Genomic DNA, 15,631 nt, shown 5'->3' with positions numbered 1-15,631 from the left:
TGCAACTCTCAGTTATTTTGTTTATTCTTGCTTCTGCTGGATCAAGTCAAATAAATTAAATATATGCTTGAAGACTTCTCGGGCATACAAAATCCCTTTGTCATCTTAATTATGTCTTGCAAATGTATTTTAGGTGAAGAGCAAAAAGGTTAAGAACTTTTATAAATACAAATATGTCCTGTTTTGCTGATATAGTTTATAATCTCCAGGAGGTCCAAAATAGCTTTAGATCTATGTAAAGATTATGCCTTAATAGAAAAATACATAAAAGTAGATCAATAACTTTTAAAAGCATCTAGTTCTGAAGAAACAGCTTTCTCAAAGCTTGAAATGTTTTACAAATAGTCTCAATAGTGGCATGCAGAGTTGAGTTGATAAGCTCCAGCTGTTCAAAATGCTTCTCATTTAAAATAATAATAAACAGACACTACTAACAAGCATCAGCATTTTCCCATTGCTGTGCTAGGGAGCTATCTGTTTCAAAGAGAAAAAACAGTCCCCAGCACAGTCTGCAAAGCATCTGAAGGTACAAACCGACAATGCATTTCCTGAAGACCAAATATGAATATAAACATAAATAGAAACAGAGGAAACCAAAAAGGAAGCTGCACACCCTTCTATATGCTGGTGTACTCAAAGCACAATCATGTTGGCACAAGTTCTATCCCCACTACATTAATTTTATTGATGTGGGGGAAGACTTTTAGATTCTGCTATTTTTTATCGCCCCCATTTGTTTCTATTGCATTATCAGGATCAGATAGTATTCTGCTTTAGGAGATGCCCCTCTCACCTATCAGGTTTGACTTTGAGATGTGATGACAATATAAATAAAGGATTTTAACTTGTCAGAGAGGTTAATGTCCCAGTATTATGACATGCTTTTGATGCTCACCTTAAGATCCCAAATGCTCAAGAAGTCGTGGGCCCAGAATTTCCCTGAACTCTGCTGTGCAACGTCACTTTCAGAAGGGAACTAAGTGTTGCTGCAGTGCAAAAGGGCTGTCAGTTTCTGTAAGCATCAGACCACGAGCCGGGCTGTTGGGTAAGTTCTTTGTTTTCGGCTGCGTTGGCCTGGCCAATCAGAGGCTGCAGTGCAAGGGCATTGCCAGAGGAAACAGATAATTCAGAATGTCCAGAAACGAAGCGAGGCGATTCTGTCCTTTCTCCAAGATAGAAAACTAATACTAAAACATTCCCCCGCTGTATAAATAGACTTTGATGGGACAAGATGTAATTTTTCGGGTCTGAAGTGATTTACTGTCTGAATCAGATGCTCCGTGATCCTTAGATTGTGTCTCATGCTGAATGGGATCTTTGGCTCGTTTACCTACACAGACAGGTGATATTACAGAGCAGTTTTTGCTGCTCTAATATTTTGTAAGTCGCCCTGGACAAGGGTGTCTGCTAATAAAAATTAAAATAATAATAATAATAATAATAATAATAAAAAAAAAAAAAAAAAATAATAATAATAATAATAATAATAATAATAATAATATCAAGGTGATTTGTTCTGAACCAGGACACTGATCTGCTATCTCTGCTCTACTGATTATAACTGCACTTTTGTATTACTCATTTAACCTGTAAGTCGCCCTGGATAAGGGCATCAGCCAATAAATAAATAATAATAATAATAATAATAATAATAATAATAATAATAATAATAATAATAATAATAAATATATATATATTATTATTATTATTATTATTATTATTATTATTATGTATAAATATGGAATGACCTGTCCATTTTCTCTTCCCTGAATCACATTTTGGGCATGCCGATTGTAAGCAAACATGGCTTACTGATATGCCCATCCTCTCTTACTACCACTGGCAAATACAGACAACAAACTGTGAAAATGTCACGTTTGGGTTTTTTTCTCACTTCTGGTTGAATGCACAATAAACAGACCACCTGTTACAGCCTGGCAAAAGGATTAAATCTGTGCTCAGCTCTCTCACCCCCTCAGGGGAGCCCTACTGACTGAGCCTCAACCTCAATTTCACTCAGAGAAATGTCAGGAGTTCGAGAAACCCCGGTAGACCTATAATTATAATTTATTTCTTGGCAGACACCTGTATACAGTTTACACAAGTGATACAAAAGTGCAGTAATGCAAGTCGATGACCTGGCCATGAGGATGAGGTCATCCAAACCATTTTCGCAGTGCTATACTTCGATTAGGGGACGCCTTGTTACAATGAGGATGAGACTCCACCCTGATACTTAGTACACAGAAGATCCGAGAGATTCAACATCTCACCCAGAAGAGCTCTAGATTGCTGCTCATCTCAAAAAACACAAACAACTCATTATCATCATAATAGTGATCTAATGAAACAGGAAATCCCAATAAAGACACAACATAATTTTGTGGAGCCAAGTTAAAAAGTGTTTTTATAGGATGATATGATGCAATTCATATTAAACACAACACAGGCCTACGTATCACACATGTTTTTATGCATTACAGCTTCTTAGAGCATCTATTTCAAATTTTCCTTGCATGAGATTCTGAATAATTTCTAAGGAAGCTGAGAAAACTGCAAAACCAAAACTGTGATCGGTCCTGTGTCACTTAACCAGAATCTGCTGCTTTCGTCTGTTAACCTGAGTCACAGTGATAAATCAAAGGTGAAACTGGAGTTCAAGTGGAGGATAACCTCAACTGATTCCCTCAGTCACACCCATCTGTTTTTTCTATCATTCATGTCCACATTCCAGAAACATATGGTAGCTTAACCAGAAAAGCTGTTTGTTTTTAAATACTAGGAAGACGAAAGCAATTAAAAGTGATGTCACTACCCTGTTGGATGTAATTACTATACCGAGGCTTCTGAAGTTTAACAATGTCTGATGTTTTTTTGGCACCAATCAAATTCCTCTTTTTTCACTTGTTTCCAAATATAGACTCATAGTGATAATGGTAACTTTCCATTACAGCGCTTTAACAGGTATTTCTCACAGGTGAAAACAAAAAGTGCTCAGGGGAAATCAAAAGCAAGGTACTTCAGGGTGTCAACAAAGGGATGGGCTTGCTGTGCAGAAATGCTCTATTCATTAACTATAGTAGGAGTGGATTCATTGAGAACACGGGTGGTTAAGATAAATGTTAATACAGTAACAGCTACATGATACATCATGTGCATGGATTGTGCTAAATGCATTTACCTTCTGTTGTGATTTGCACATATGTAATGATACATAATGCATGTGTTTGAATTACTACTTGTACATTTGTATATAATTACTGTTTATTTAAAGTTACATATTTGAATGTGATATCATTATCAACATCCAAAACATATTACAATAACTAACACCTATGATCTCTGAATATACAGTAGTTATATAAAAAAAAAGGGAAAGGGAAACCACGCAGAAACATTCAATACCATTACAGCACGTTCATGTTCAGAAAAGGATTATAATCAGAAACCTCAAATCCTCTCAAATGGACACTTTCCTTGGTTTGCCTGAGCCACTTAACATTCAGATTGGAGGCCAAGGTAAGTATCAGCTATTATTACAAAGGCAATGAGAAAGTCAACATATTTTCACTGTCCTTTCTACTTACAATGTGCGCAATTGGCACATTTCCTGTTACGACGTGCCTTCTTATCGCAATGATGCTATACATAGTTCTAATAAACTTTTTTGTTAATTATTATTAATGATGCACATATTAACACCAAGAGCGTTTGAATAATTTAGAGCATTTTCGACCCAAGTCCACTGGTTTATCTGTGTCTTTCTGGTTTGGTTTGGATTATTTTGAACGAAACGCCGGTGTCTGCTCATCTCTTTGGCACGGAGCACTTCATCATATATGATCTTGAAAAGAGAACTGTCAGAAAAGAGAAAATAAACACTTTCACAGGCGCAACACAACAGAGCACAAAACTGAAAAGGATAGAAAATACAGTAAAACAGTAAGGACACCCTACAGACTAGGGGGCTGCACGTTCCCTTCAGTTTTCATCCATTACCCAGTTTTAACCTCCCGCTATTTTAATCTGCCTTTCCTTTCCATCCACCAAGGTACTGTATGCAGTGCTGTTTGCGCAACAGCGTCGAGTCGGAAAATCTCCGGCCGTCCTGTCAGCGCAGGGGAAACCCGCTCACACTTCCTTTTCTCGGCGCTCATAAACTAGCGCACATGGCGAGCGGCGTCAGAGTTAAAGCCCGCAGCGCGCAGGAGAGACCGGCCGAGGACTTTGCGCACTAACACTACCTGAACCATTGGAGTGCCTTTATCCACTTCTCAAGGAAAGCAACCATGACATCCACTGACCCCGAGACCCTGCAGCAGCCTCCCCGGGGCCGGTGCCTGGATAGGTGCCTCCTGGGCTCGGTGGTGTGCCTGTTCGTGCTGCTGGCGGCAGCGGTGTGCGGCGGCGCGGTGCTCCTGTTGCGCCTGAAGAGTGCGGACAGCAGCCCGGTGGCGCTGCGCATGGTGGGGCACGGCAGCGCGGCTCACTACCAGGTAGGACTTGCGTTGAAATCCGCCAATTCGTGTCCGCATCTACACTGCGCAGGCGGTTCACTGAAACCAAATTTTTTAGTAGGAGTTTTCATTTTTTTAATCATTTGAATGCCAAGTTGCAGCCCAACAAAGATACTGATCTCAAAACGAAATCAGTATGTGCTAAATAGTAGTAGATAGCTAATAAGCATTTATTCACTTATTTGTTATAATATGCGGCGTCTAATGCTTATCATAGTGATTCGACATCAATTTGCCATATATATGATATACTGTATTATTGAAAAAAACATGCGCATCTCAATATAAACGTTATTATTATTACCTGATGTGCAGGACAAATGTGGTACAGCTTTGCAGAAAAGCATTCGCCCAAAATGAATGGAAAATAAAAGAAATTCCCATTATTCACATTTTAATAAAGCATAATAATCTCTGATCAAAAATATACCAATAGGGCGTTGTCAGCTATCATAACGGGTGATCATTTCACCGATACCATAACAGTAATAATATCTGCACTTTAATTATATGCGATCTGCATGAAAAGGGTTATTGTTATTGAACTGGATATTAAGTAACACTAGAATTCTACGACTTACCTCCCGGTAATACTGCAGAGAAAGTTAGTTTTTTGACTCACTGCAAATGAGATCACCCACTGTCTTCTTTGTGGAGGGGAACCACAGAAATGCAGCTCCTGTCACAACAGACAGTTCAGTGAAACAAAGATAAAATTGTATTTGTTTGTTTGTTTTAAGAATGAAATTAGACTTCTAAAATGGGCAGGGCTTTTAAAGTTAATTTAATATTTTTATCAAACTGCTTTGTTTAACTGTATTAAACATGTAATTTGAATTTAAAGAAAACAAAACTAACCTTTCTTCCCCCTTCTTTCTTTTTACAGAATGTTGCTTTTCTACAACCTATAGTCACAGGTGAGTTGAACCTCTTATCCACACATTTGTGTTTTTATATTAATCATAATTAAAAGCAACTGCTTGAGATGTGAAAAATGTCCATCATAGACAACAAAAAAAGTGTTTCATTATAGTCATCTGTTTAATGTTAGTGGAAATTAGGTGTTCAGTCAAAAAAATAATAACTGGAAAACCTTTTTCTCAGGTGTAATGCAATTTCATTAAAACAGACATCATTTAGCGAATGAGTGTAACAATGTGATAGCAATAAGTGATAAAAACAAGGGACAGAGTTTCACAGACTTAATCCTGGTCCACAAATTGTATTTTGTATTTCCACAACCTGTCCAGAGGGGGGCACTGTTGAGCTGTTACTTGAACAGAAAGAAACCTGTCAGCACAATGTAAGCCATATGTAGCTTGTCTGCTTTTTCTTTTTAGAAATAGAAACAGTCAATCACTATAATAAAACCCAGAATGGTAGCTGTGTTTGGGACAGAGCACCGAAATAGATTTCTGCATTTGAAATAAGAAACAAAAAATTGTTAACATTGGAGCTTCAGGGCTTGAGGCTTAGGGTGAGGGTTTACAGTAATGTTACCGATTCAGCAAAAGCTTACTCTTGCTCTTCTGCCATTCTCTTCTCAGACCAGATCAAAAAACACACCATCCAGTGGGAAGAAGAGAAGAGCGCCCTGGGCAACTCTGTGGGGACGCACTTCAAGTACGACAAAGACAATGGGGCGCTGACGATCAAAGTTGATGGCATGTACTTCTTGAGCTTCGACATGGCCCTCAAATGCAACGCAGTCTGTGAAAAGGCCGCCACCGTGACGGTCACCTTCCAAACCGGAAAAGAACACGTCTTGGAGTGCCAGGTGGACATTCCCAAAGACAGCGTCTCTGTGCCGGTGAAGCAGTGCCAGGCGATGAGGAGGCTGTCTAAGAATGACAGTCTGTTAGCCAAAATGAATGTTACTGTGTCAGAACTTGAATGGCAGTTGGAGAATGACAAATCGCGCTTCGTCATTTTCCTGATCGATCATCTGCGAACATAACAAGGCGGAGGCGCGGTCAGAAGGGCAGTGAACCTCAGACAGCTGGGCGAACTCAGTAGGGCTGGACCCGACAAGCTTCCATCACATCACAGGAGCCTAGTATCCCACAAGGCAAATGATGGAGACTTTTCCCACTCAAAAATGGACTACCTTAGGGAGTGATCTGACAGCAGACAGCCGACGGAGGCACCCCAAACTCAGGCTGTACTACAAAGGACAGACGTTCACTGGAAAACCAAGCAGCGCTGGAGCCTGCACGGGGACGTGTACCTCACATATGAACTTGTTTTTTGATTTGTATTTATACAGTCGTTCAAGACCACTGTAATTTTACCACTATTTATTTAATAATGTATTTATATGAGGTTATTTTTTATATAAATTAATGAAGTATTTATTTTTGTACATACATTAATATATAAATGCGCACCTCGGTGTGTGTTGACAGAGCACTACTTTTTGTAAAAATGAGTACGCTAATTTTACTTTACATCGCTAAAGTATGTTTACTGAGCATCTTTTGGAATAGCTTTCTTAAAACCAAAATGATATAGGAAGCAAATACTACTCCTATTCAGTCTTCTTTAAACACTGTATTGATGGTGTGCCTTATAATGTTAGTCAGAGGACTATGCAAGGATCTTAGTGTTCAATCTCAAAATCTCAAGTTCAAAATCTACAAACTAAAAATGACGTCTCAATACAGATACTTGGTAATGTTCTGAAATTCTCATTCGTTGTAGTAAGCTTCCAATGCCAAATCTGCACTGAAACAAAACACAACCAATCTAAACAATCCAGTAAAAACTTGTATTAGAGGTTTATATATTGTTTTTCAGACATGTGTGTCCAGATACCTTACTGTTCAGTGTTATTAGTGAATAGGAAAGGAAAAACCAAAGATGCTTTTTTGTCTTTTTTTATGTTGGTAAAAAAACTACGCACAAAGGATGATGGAAGTCGTTGATGAATGTAAGCAAACTACACTGAATTGTACAATAAAATGTTAATTTATACTTATGTTTCTGGTGTGAATATGTTTTTGGTGGCTCGGTAAAGGGGTTCAATTACAATCCAAAAGGTTCTCATTGAAACACCACAGAAGTTGATTTAAGTGAATATGTCATTTACAGCTTATATAGAAAGGAGATCAATGAGGATATTGTATTTTTATAGGCTCTGGTTTTAACAGCTTTAACAGCTTGGCTAAAAAGAACTATTTTCAAACAGAAGTATTTAATTAATTAATCATGAAACACAAGGTGGGCCTGAAAACGCCAATATCCCACAATTCGTACCCCAGCAACACAACTACTTATTTGTATTCAAAACGTATGTGATGACATTCTGCTCTCACAAAGCAATTTTGTAATTTAGAAACCGAAAACTTAAGATTGGAAAAAAAAATAGAATACACTACACTCAATGGGACCATACATCATTGTGCTTCGCTACCACTGGTGTATACTGAGGCCTGCAACACATCAAACTGTTCAACACACCAGTCAATGGGTCTCTAGCACACAGAAAGCCACTGTTGAGAATTTGCTATGAACTGTTTGCAGACAGAGATGGGGTGTTAGCAACAAAGTTAGCCATGTGGAGGAAGGTGGCACACTTGGATCCTTCAAAAAGGCAGTTTTGTATCAATATACCACCAGAAACCAGGTGAAGTAGGCTTTTGCGTGTTCAAATATTGCAGCATTTACATAGAAAACGGACAAAAAGGGTTGAAGAGCAGCGACTGTAGCTGGCCACTGAGAATCCCATAGTCTGTGTTGTGTGATTTCTGTACCTGTTGCTCCAGTGCTGATCACTTGTAGCCTGCAAAGTGCAAATGCGTCCAAAACCAAATGCTATTTACATTCTACTGACTGCAGTTTGTGCATGATGCGTATTATTACAGTGTTTTGTTTGAATTTGGGATGTCAGAATGAGAGAAATGAACTTCCCCCTTTACTCCCTGCTTTTCTATTGTGTGCAAATATTCACATGTTCAAGAAATGCCGGAGACCACATTTGCTCACATGACTGGAACTGCAGACGAGAAGGGTTAAAACTTCCACTTTCTCTCAGCTGATAAGTTTTGTCCAGCTGAACATTATTTCATTATTTCTTATTTGTGCTCCGTTTATCAAAATCAGGAGAAACCAGATTATCAACAGGAAATTCCACCCTCCTTGAAACCAAAATCTTTGCGAAGAATACAAGGTTTTAATCTTTGGGCTTTTCCCCAAGAGCTTCAACCCTCATTTTTCGAATTCTTAATGTGGACACAATTTTACATGATCTCTGTAGGAGTTTAAATGAATTACATTTAGATTATAGAAATACAAAAGGAAAAACATCCCTTTATCCCTTTGTTGAAGAATGAATAGAACGGGAGAAATAAAAAGAGGGAAAGCAGGTGAAATATAGAAGATTCAGGAATGTGTGTTTATTGTAATTACACTGATTGTATTCACTGCTCTTTGTAATGCTTTGAAAAATGTTCTTGTGAAAACTGCAAGGATCCCCAGGTAACCATAATTAATAATGTCTTACACCTTCCTTTATGTGATATCTGTAGGGTGACTTTTATTTAAAGGTATTTTATATACATACAATTTTAAGCTTATCCTATTCATTACAATTTCTTCCTGTGTTAAGAGGTACTATCAGTTAACCCCAAACTCACTGCCACCTTTTTAGTCGTCCTGGGTATGGGCGCCTGCTAAGAAATAAGTAATGATAATAAATAATAATGTAAAATGACTATTGGCAATGTTATTAACGTGATGTATCTGCACTTGGTTTTGTGTCATGCTAGGTCTAGAAATCATCTGCTAGTTTGGGAAATCCAATATGATGACAGGTTTTAGCTTTCTTGGTCTAATAATGATATAGTAATTGAAAACATTTATCTGGCATTACCATTGTTAACTAGAGTTATTGAAGAATCGAGGCATAAGGAATACCTTAATGAACCTTCTCAAAATAACAATAGCAGGGTTGATGGATATTATAGAGAGCATGGAGGCATTTTCTTTTCATATTCCGTCATTTCATTGGAGATTTGTCAGTTTGTTCTTCCAACAGAAACTATCAGGTAACCTGCAAAAGATACATTTTTGTCAGGGTAAAACATTTGAAATAAATTATACATTTTTGTACCATGTTGACTACACACACTTCCAACTATGATTTTATTTAGTCATTAGACTTGAATATTTGTAGTGGTGTCACCTAGAAAAGCTACTTTCAAGACTAAGAACAATTCAAACTAATACATCTATTTTAATATTTCTATCAATCGTTATTACTGAAATGCTTTTTAGACCATTTTTATTTGATCACACTGTTTGTAGTTTAATATAGTCAAACCCAATCACCTCATAATTAAAGCTCTTCAAATACAAAGATGACAGAGGTAGAACGTGCTGTAAATAGAACACCCTCTCAGCATGTAGACCGATTGTACAAATAGAGAACTGCACAGAATACATGTAATCGGCAATTTAACTAGTGATGAATTAATTCGGAAGACAGTTGAGGTGATCCTTTAATTGATGTACAGTAGGTTATAGGAATAAAATACATAGTTAAAAACAAACAGGACATGTCAGTTCATTATTGAGATAAGATCATTGTACTTGTTTTGGCTACAGCCACGCCCATGGATAAAAATATTGCATTAACTGCTGTTTTTCACTCAGAGGGGAATTTACGGTGATGCTATCACAGCTATGAAGTTGTTTATATGTAGTATATTGTGTGTCAGGATTTAGGATATTTTAGATTATGTGTCATATTGTAAATGTTTTTAAACAGATGAGCGAAGGCATGCTGATCTATTATGATATAGAGGGTCATTTATCATTTTGCAGTTATTTTGTTATTAGTAAGTACTTTCAATTTGCCTAGGACTTTAAACTTGAATAATGTGCTATTATCTAGTGACCCCCATACATATAACTCACAGCGGTCAAGTCCTCTGAAAACGAGACTGGGTTGATATGCAAGTTACCACAATACCTAATTAATACAAATTCAGATTAGCGGTGAAGTTGATCTGCATGAATTCACCTTGAGGCTGTTTCATTTTATACAAGACATAGGTTTATTAAAAATGTAAATGGACAACATGCAATGGCAAAGATAAGGTAGGGGATAGATAGATAGGATAAAAAGCAGGGTGGATAAGATTAAAAGAGAGAATGAGAGGAGATCTATTACTCACGTTTGGACTCGAGGCACAAAACATGTAAAATAACAAAGTAATAGTATTACACTACCTGTTCCTACAACTTAGATCCCATACACAACTAGGATTTATATAATTGTGATTTACCTAATCCGTGGATAGTACACAAAACATATTACCTGTGTAGTTTACTGAGATTCAGTTATGCAGAGGTTTGATAGCGGCGAGGGCTCGCAGACTGCGTCCACTTGAGGACTGGTAGCCAAGCTTCCCGATTTTTGGTAGAGAAGTTCTGAGCCTGATTCCTTTCTGGGTTTCCACTTCGTTCCCTTCCAATCGTCCTGGATTTTGTCTCCTAGGGGTTTTTCACCCAGGTTGTTCCACTCCAAATTACTAGTTATAACTTTCTGTTTTTATAGGTTTAAGACAAACAGATTCTAATCTCTTTCCCTCCAAAATTCTCAGGTATGGGGTAATAAAATTGAAATTCAAATCGAAGCAGTCTTTTACCATTCCTCTCCCTTGATTCCTGCAGAATGTGTATTGCTGTGTGATGGCTTTGAGGAATGTGAAAATGGTACAAATGTTACCTAGATTTTCAAGTTTTAGTTCTGTCATATTACATTTTCAAAAGGGGGGCTGGTATGTAGTGTGAAACACAGAACTTCAAAGCTGTCTAGTTAACTCTATTATCACAAGCCTACATTTCACAATTATGAATTTATGTAAATATCTGCCAAAATAAGGTTATATTATTTACAATATTATTGCAGTAATAATGACATTGTGGGAGTGGGGGCAGAGACCCTACCTGTCCACAACACACATAAATATAGGGCTCTCTAACTCCCAGCTTTTGTCACTTTGCTTCTGTCTATCCACCCTGTCTGTCTATCCAGTGCCTCATCAGGATGACCATGCCATCGTTCTCTCAGCCAAGTGAGTTGCAGACAAATCTGAATCACTTTACCATCCTCTTTTAATCCCAAAGCCCCTGGAACAATAAGAGTGAGTTGCCTGGATTTGAAACTGCAAGTCCTTATAGGTCACAGTCAAATCTGGGTCTTGAAACTAGTTGACCTGCCAAGGAGAAGACAATTGTGTTTGATAAGTCTGCACTGATCAATGCCCACAAACAAGCACGAGAAGACACAGAAAAAACTATATTGGCTAGTGCATCAGCTGTGTGATCTGTTTATATATAATTTACAAGTTCCAGATTCTTTAATAGGTTTACTTATGACTTGGCTTCCTTTAAAAGATAGCCTCACATTAAAAACCAATGAAACAATTACAGCTGGGAAAGTAATGAATCTGTAGCCTCAGTAACAGACCTGCCCCACCAACCTGCCTCACAAATAAAAAAGGCTTTTCTGAACAGGATAGACAACATGACGAAAAAGAAAAGAAAACAGTGACAAAGACAGAAACCTCCCCTTTCATTTAAGGGTCAGCTGAACAGTAATTTGGGAAAACAGACTAATTCTCAACCAAAGAGTTGTTATGAAGAAGGGGTAGGTGTCTGTTTGGTGTCGAGCGCTGTGGAGCTCCAGTTTTACTGAATGAATGAACAAATTCTGCCCTGTCTGGCCCTGCTCTTCTGAAGCGCACTGGACCTTCCAGTGAAAGACAGAAAGGTTGCTCTGCTGCCAGGGCAGAAGTTCAAGTCCTTCAGTTCCTGGAGAATGGGGAGCGCGTTGCTTTGGAGAGTGGCCGGTGCGGTTTGCATTAATTGTTGTCCCGAGAGGAAGTTAGTAATTATGGCCTGAGTTTGTGCGCCCAAGTCTCTCTATGACCTTTTTGGACCCCTTTCATGTGAAGAAGAGAACTTTGTGGCTTTCATTCATCATGAGCAGAGGGTCTTGTAATAAGACAAGTGCTTTGATTCCTGAGGGTAGATTGTTCAATGTGCTCCAGGCTTTTCCCATTATAATGTACACAGCATTAGAATGAAATCTAGTTACCACTGAAGGCATTTTAGTGCCATTGCAGATAAGTTGTTTTGTTTGTATGTCTTGTAGGAAAACAATTTTAACATAATTATGAGTGGATGAAAGAGAGATTGACTCAGGAAACAGTATGTAATGTAACTATACTATTTCTATTACAGTGGTGAAGTGGTTGCATTTGCCCACTAGAGGTGGCTGGAGATCAGGTGGCCGGGTGGTAAAGGATGCTGGTAAATATTCACTTCATCGGTATGCCTTTCTGAAGCTCAGACTGTGAGAGAGTACCAGGGCAAGAGTTTCCCCTGTGTGAATCCCTGCTGTGAATTCAGAGAGCCTGTGTGAAGTGTTGCAAACCTGTCATTTTACTACATGGAATTACATATATTAATAATACATAATAAATACCTTTAGTATTCTACTTTTATAAAATATATTAAACATATTCAACATATTGAATTGTATATTTGTATAATTTATTTTGAAAAATATTTAGTAATGTAGTACTACATTACATTGCATAGCCGCAGACCAGTCAGGGTGCCCATGCTGACCCCTGTCCACTGCCGAAAGCGCCTACAATGGGCACGTGAGCATCAGAACTGCACCACGGAGCAATGGAAGAAGGTGGCCTGGTCTGATGAATCACGAGTTCAAGGTGTTGACTTGGCCTCCAAATTCCCCAGATCTCAATCCAATCGAGCATCTGTGGGATGTGCTGGACAAACAAGTCCGATCCATGGAAGCCTCACCTCGCAACTTACAGGACTTAAAGGATCTGCTGCTAACGTCTTGGTGCCAGATACCACAGCACACCTTCAGAGGTCTAGTGGAGTCCATGCCTCGACGGGTCAGGGCTGTTTTGGTGGCAAAAGGGGGACCTACACAATATTAGGCCGGTGGTCATAATGTTATGGCTGATCAGCCAAGTTTTAGATCGTAAAATTTTATGTAAAATACATACATACATAAATTCTAAGCATATACCCTTATCCAGGGTGACTTACAATTCTTACATCACCTTTTTTGTACATAGAATTACCCATTTATAGAGCTGGGTTTTTACTGTAACAATCTAGGTGACCCATGACCCACGCTCCAGAACTCTAATTGATTTATAGGTGATCATATAGATTTACAAATATAGTATATATATACTGATAGGAAAAAGAAGCACAGAAGAAATAAGCAATTAGCACAAATCAAATTGATAAAACATAGATTTGTATAACCAAGTGACTGCTTTTCCCCTGAGCACATCACTGTGTGTGATTCTACATTTTTTATTGACTTCTGCTGTTCCCACAATACTGATCATATATAGATAACTAACACTGCATATACCCATCTGTTCTTATACAGTAGAGCAAAAAACTGAAAATGTGAAATTTTAAATGTAAACATGAATGCGAGCCACAAAACAAGATCTTTAGAATAACCAGGGAATGTGAAGCCCATGCCTTATAAACGCATGTATCAATTTGTTGTGGAGAATAACATTTGACAACGTTTCTATACCCTAGGCTGTCTATTACACAAATGTGAAACTCATCTAATATTTTCCTAACTTTGCTAAAAACATATTTATATTCATAAAACATTACATATACCGAAAGGAATGTTATACAATTACAGTATTGCAGTATTCCTATGATGAAGGCCTTATAGAATGTTGTTTCTAATGACAAAAAAAATGTTCGGATTTTGTTTGACTAAAAACTTTGGAGGCTGCAGAACTGTGATTGATTCATGATCAGAGATCAGTGCTTTCAATTTGCTGTATTTGACTTTCCAAGCTTATCTGTGGACTCTCTGGGTGTGCCCTGTTCCCAAAAAAGGGCTGCCCAGATTTTCTTTAACAAATCATTGCTCTCCAGGACCGAGTGATACTACAGGTACCTAGCTAACACACCTCATTCTGGCAATACCCAGAACCTCAAATTAAAGATGCAAGTCTACACTTAAAGCACACCTTGATTGTTTCTATTCCACAAATTCATTGTGGTGGGCTTTTAAGCATAGCATGTAAGGCACCCCCACATTTGTAATATTAGATTTGAGGCAATCACATCTGGACGGTCAGGTTCCTGGTTTAACACAATCCAGATGTAGCTGGACAGGCGAAAAGTAGCCAATATGAGGACTCAACTCTCAAGATCTCTTGTGCAAAGCATTCTGGTAATTATTTTGTATATTGGGACATGAAAATACATCTCAAAATACTACTGATGGGTAACTGTTCTCTGTCCCGGTGGCGGGGGGGGGGGGGGATTCCATTGAATCTCTGGCCGTGGATACTTTTCGTAGATTCAATTACAGTGAAATACACATGACAGTATGCATGCATCATAAGAAGGCTTCCCAGCAATTGCTTTCGTTCATCTTGATAGAACAATTCAGAAAGTAAAATCATAATATGCAGGAAGCCAGTAAGGAGATTACTAGATAAATGTGAGCTATGTTCTTCACTTTTAATGCCCTTGAACTATGATGGCCTGTGCCTCCATAAATAATGAATACGTATATAACTTTGTATAGCATACTGCAACAGTGCTCCAGTAAACCACTAAACCAGTTCACATTATTGAAGGCATATCTTACTGAAAGCCACAAAAAAGGTAGCATAAATTTGATTATATGCTGACACTTGATGATGATTCATTCTGCAAGTCACCTGATTTTCCAGTGGATAAGACTTTTATGTATTTCAAAGGTTGTCTAGTACTACCTTTTTCAATCAAATCTTGCAGTTTTAGAAAGTGTAAGACTTTTACCAATATATTGAGCTATTTTGTAAAAGGAATTTCTGAGGTTTCTCAGTGAATGCTCAGTTTTATTTAAAATACTTTATAATGGGGGAGAGACAGCAGACGGGGGACAAGAGGGGCCATGAAGTGAAGTGATGTAGGCGTGATTTAAGTCTGAAAAGGCTGGGCAACACCGTTGTGCAGTATTACATCTGTCACAATAGACAAAACAAACCGGTGTCTTAGTGTGGCTATTAGAGGACCAGCAGATGGCACTCTCC

The 15,631-nt window shown here is 38.1% G+C and overlaps 1 protein-coding gene across 1 annotated transcript; it reads left to right on the top strand.

Moving 5' to 3' along the window:
* Positions 1-3,997: 3,997 nt before the first annotated feature.
* On the top strand, positions 3,998-7,490 carry LOC136752613 (uncharacterized). Its single transcript, XM_066708095.1, has 3 exons — positions 3,998-4,496; positions 5,404-5,434; positions 6,065-7,490. The coding sequence occupies exons 1-3, from the start codon at positions 4,290-4,292 to the stop codon at positions 6,472-6,474; spliced, it is 648 nt and encodes a 215-aa protein (XP_066564192.1). The 5' UTR covers positions 3,998-4,289; the 3' UTR covers positions 6,475-7,490.
* The last annotated feature ends 8,141 nt before the right edge of the window (positions 7,491-15,631 follow it).

Source organism: Amia ocellicauda, chromosome 7 (genome assembly GCF_036373705.1).
Source record: "Amia ocellicauda isolate fAmiCal2 chromosome 7, fAmiCal2.hap1, whole genome shotgun sequence".
Taxonomy (NCBI): Eukaryota; Metazoa; Chordata; class Actinopteri; order Amiiformes; family Amiidae; genus Amia; species Amia ocellicauda.
This window is presented reverse-complemented; position numbering and strand designations above follow the sequence as displayed.

Coding starts and splice junctions, on each gene's coding strand:
- LOC136752613 (XM_066708095.1), top strand. CDS start 4,290: ATGACATCCACTGACCCCGAGACCCTGCAGCAGCCTCCCCGGGGCCGG. Junction 4,497..5,403: donor GCAGCGCGGCTCACTACCAG/GTAGGACTTGCG, acceptor TTCTTTTTACAG/AATGTTGCTTTTCTACAACC. Junction 5,435..6,064: donor TCTACAACCTATAGTCACAG/GTGAGTTGAACC, acceptor TTCTCTTCTCAG/ACCAGATCAAAAAACACACC.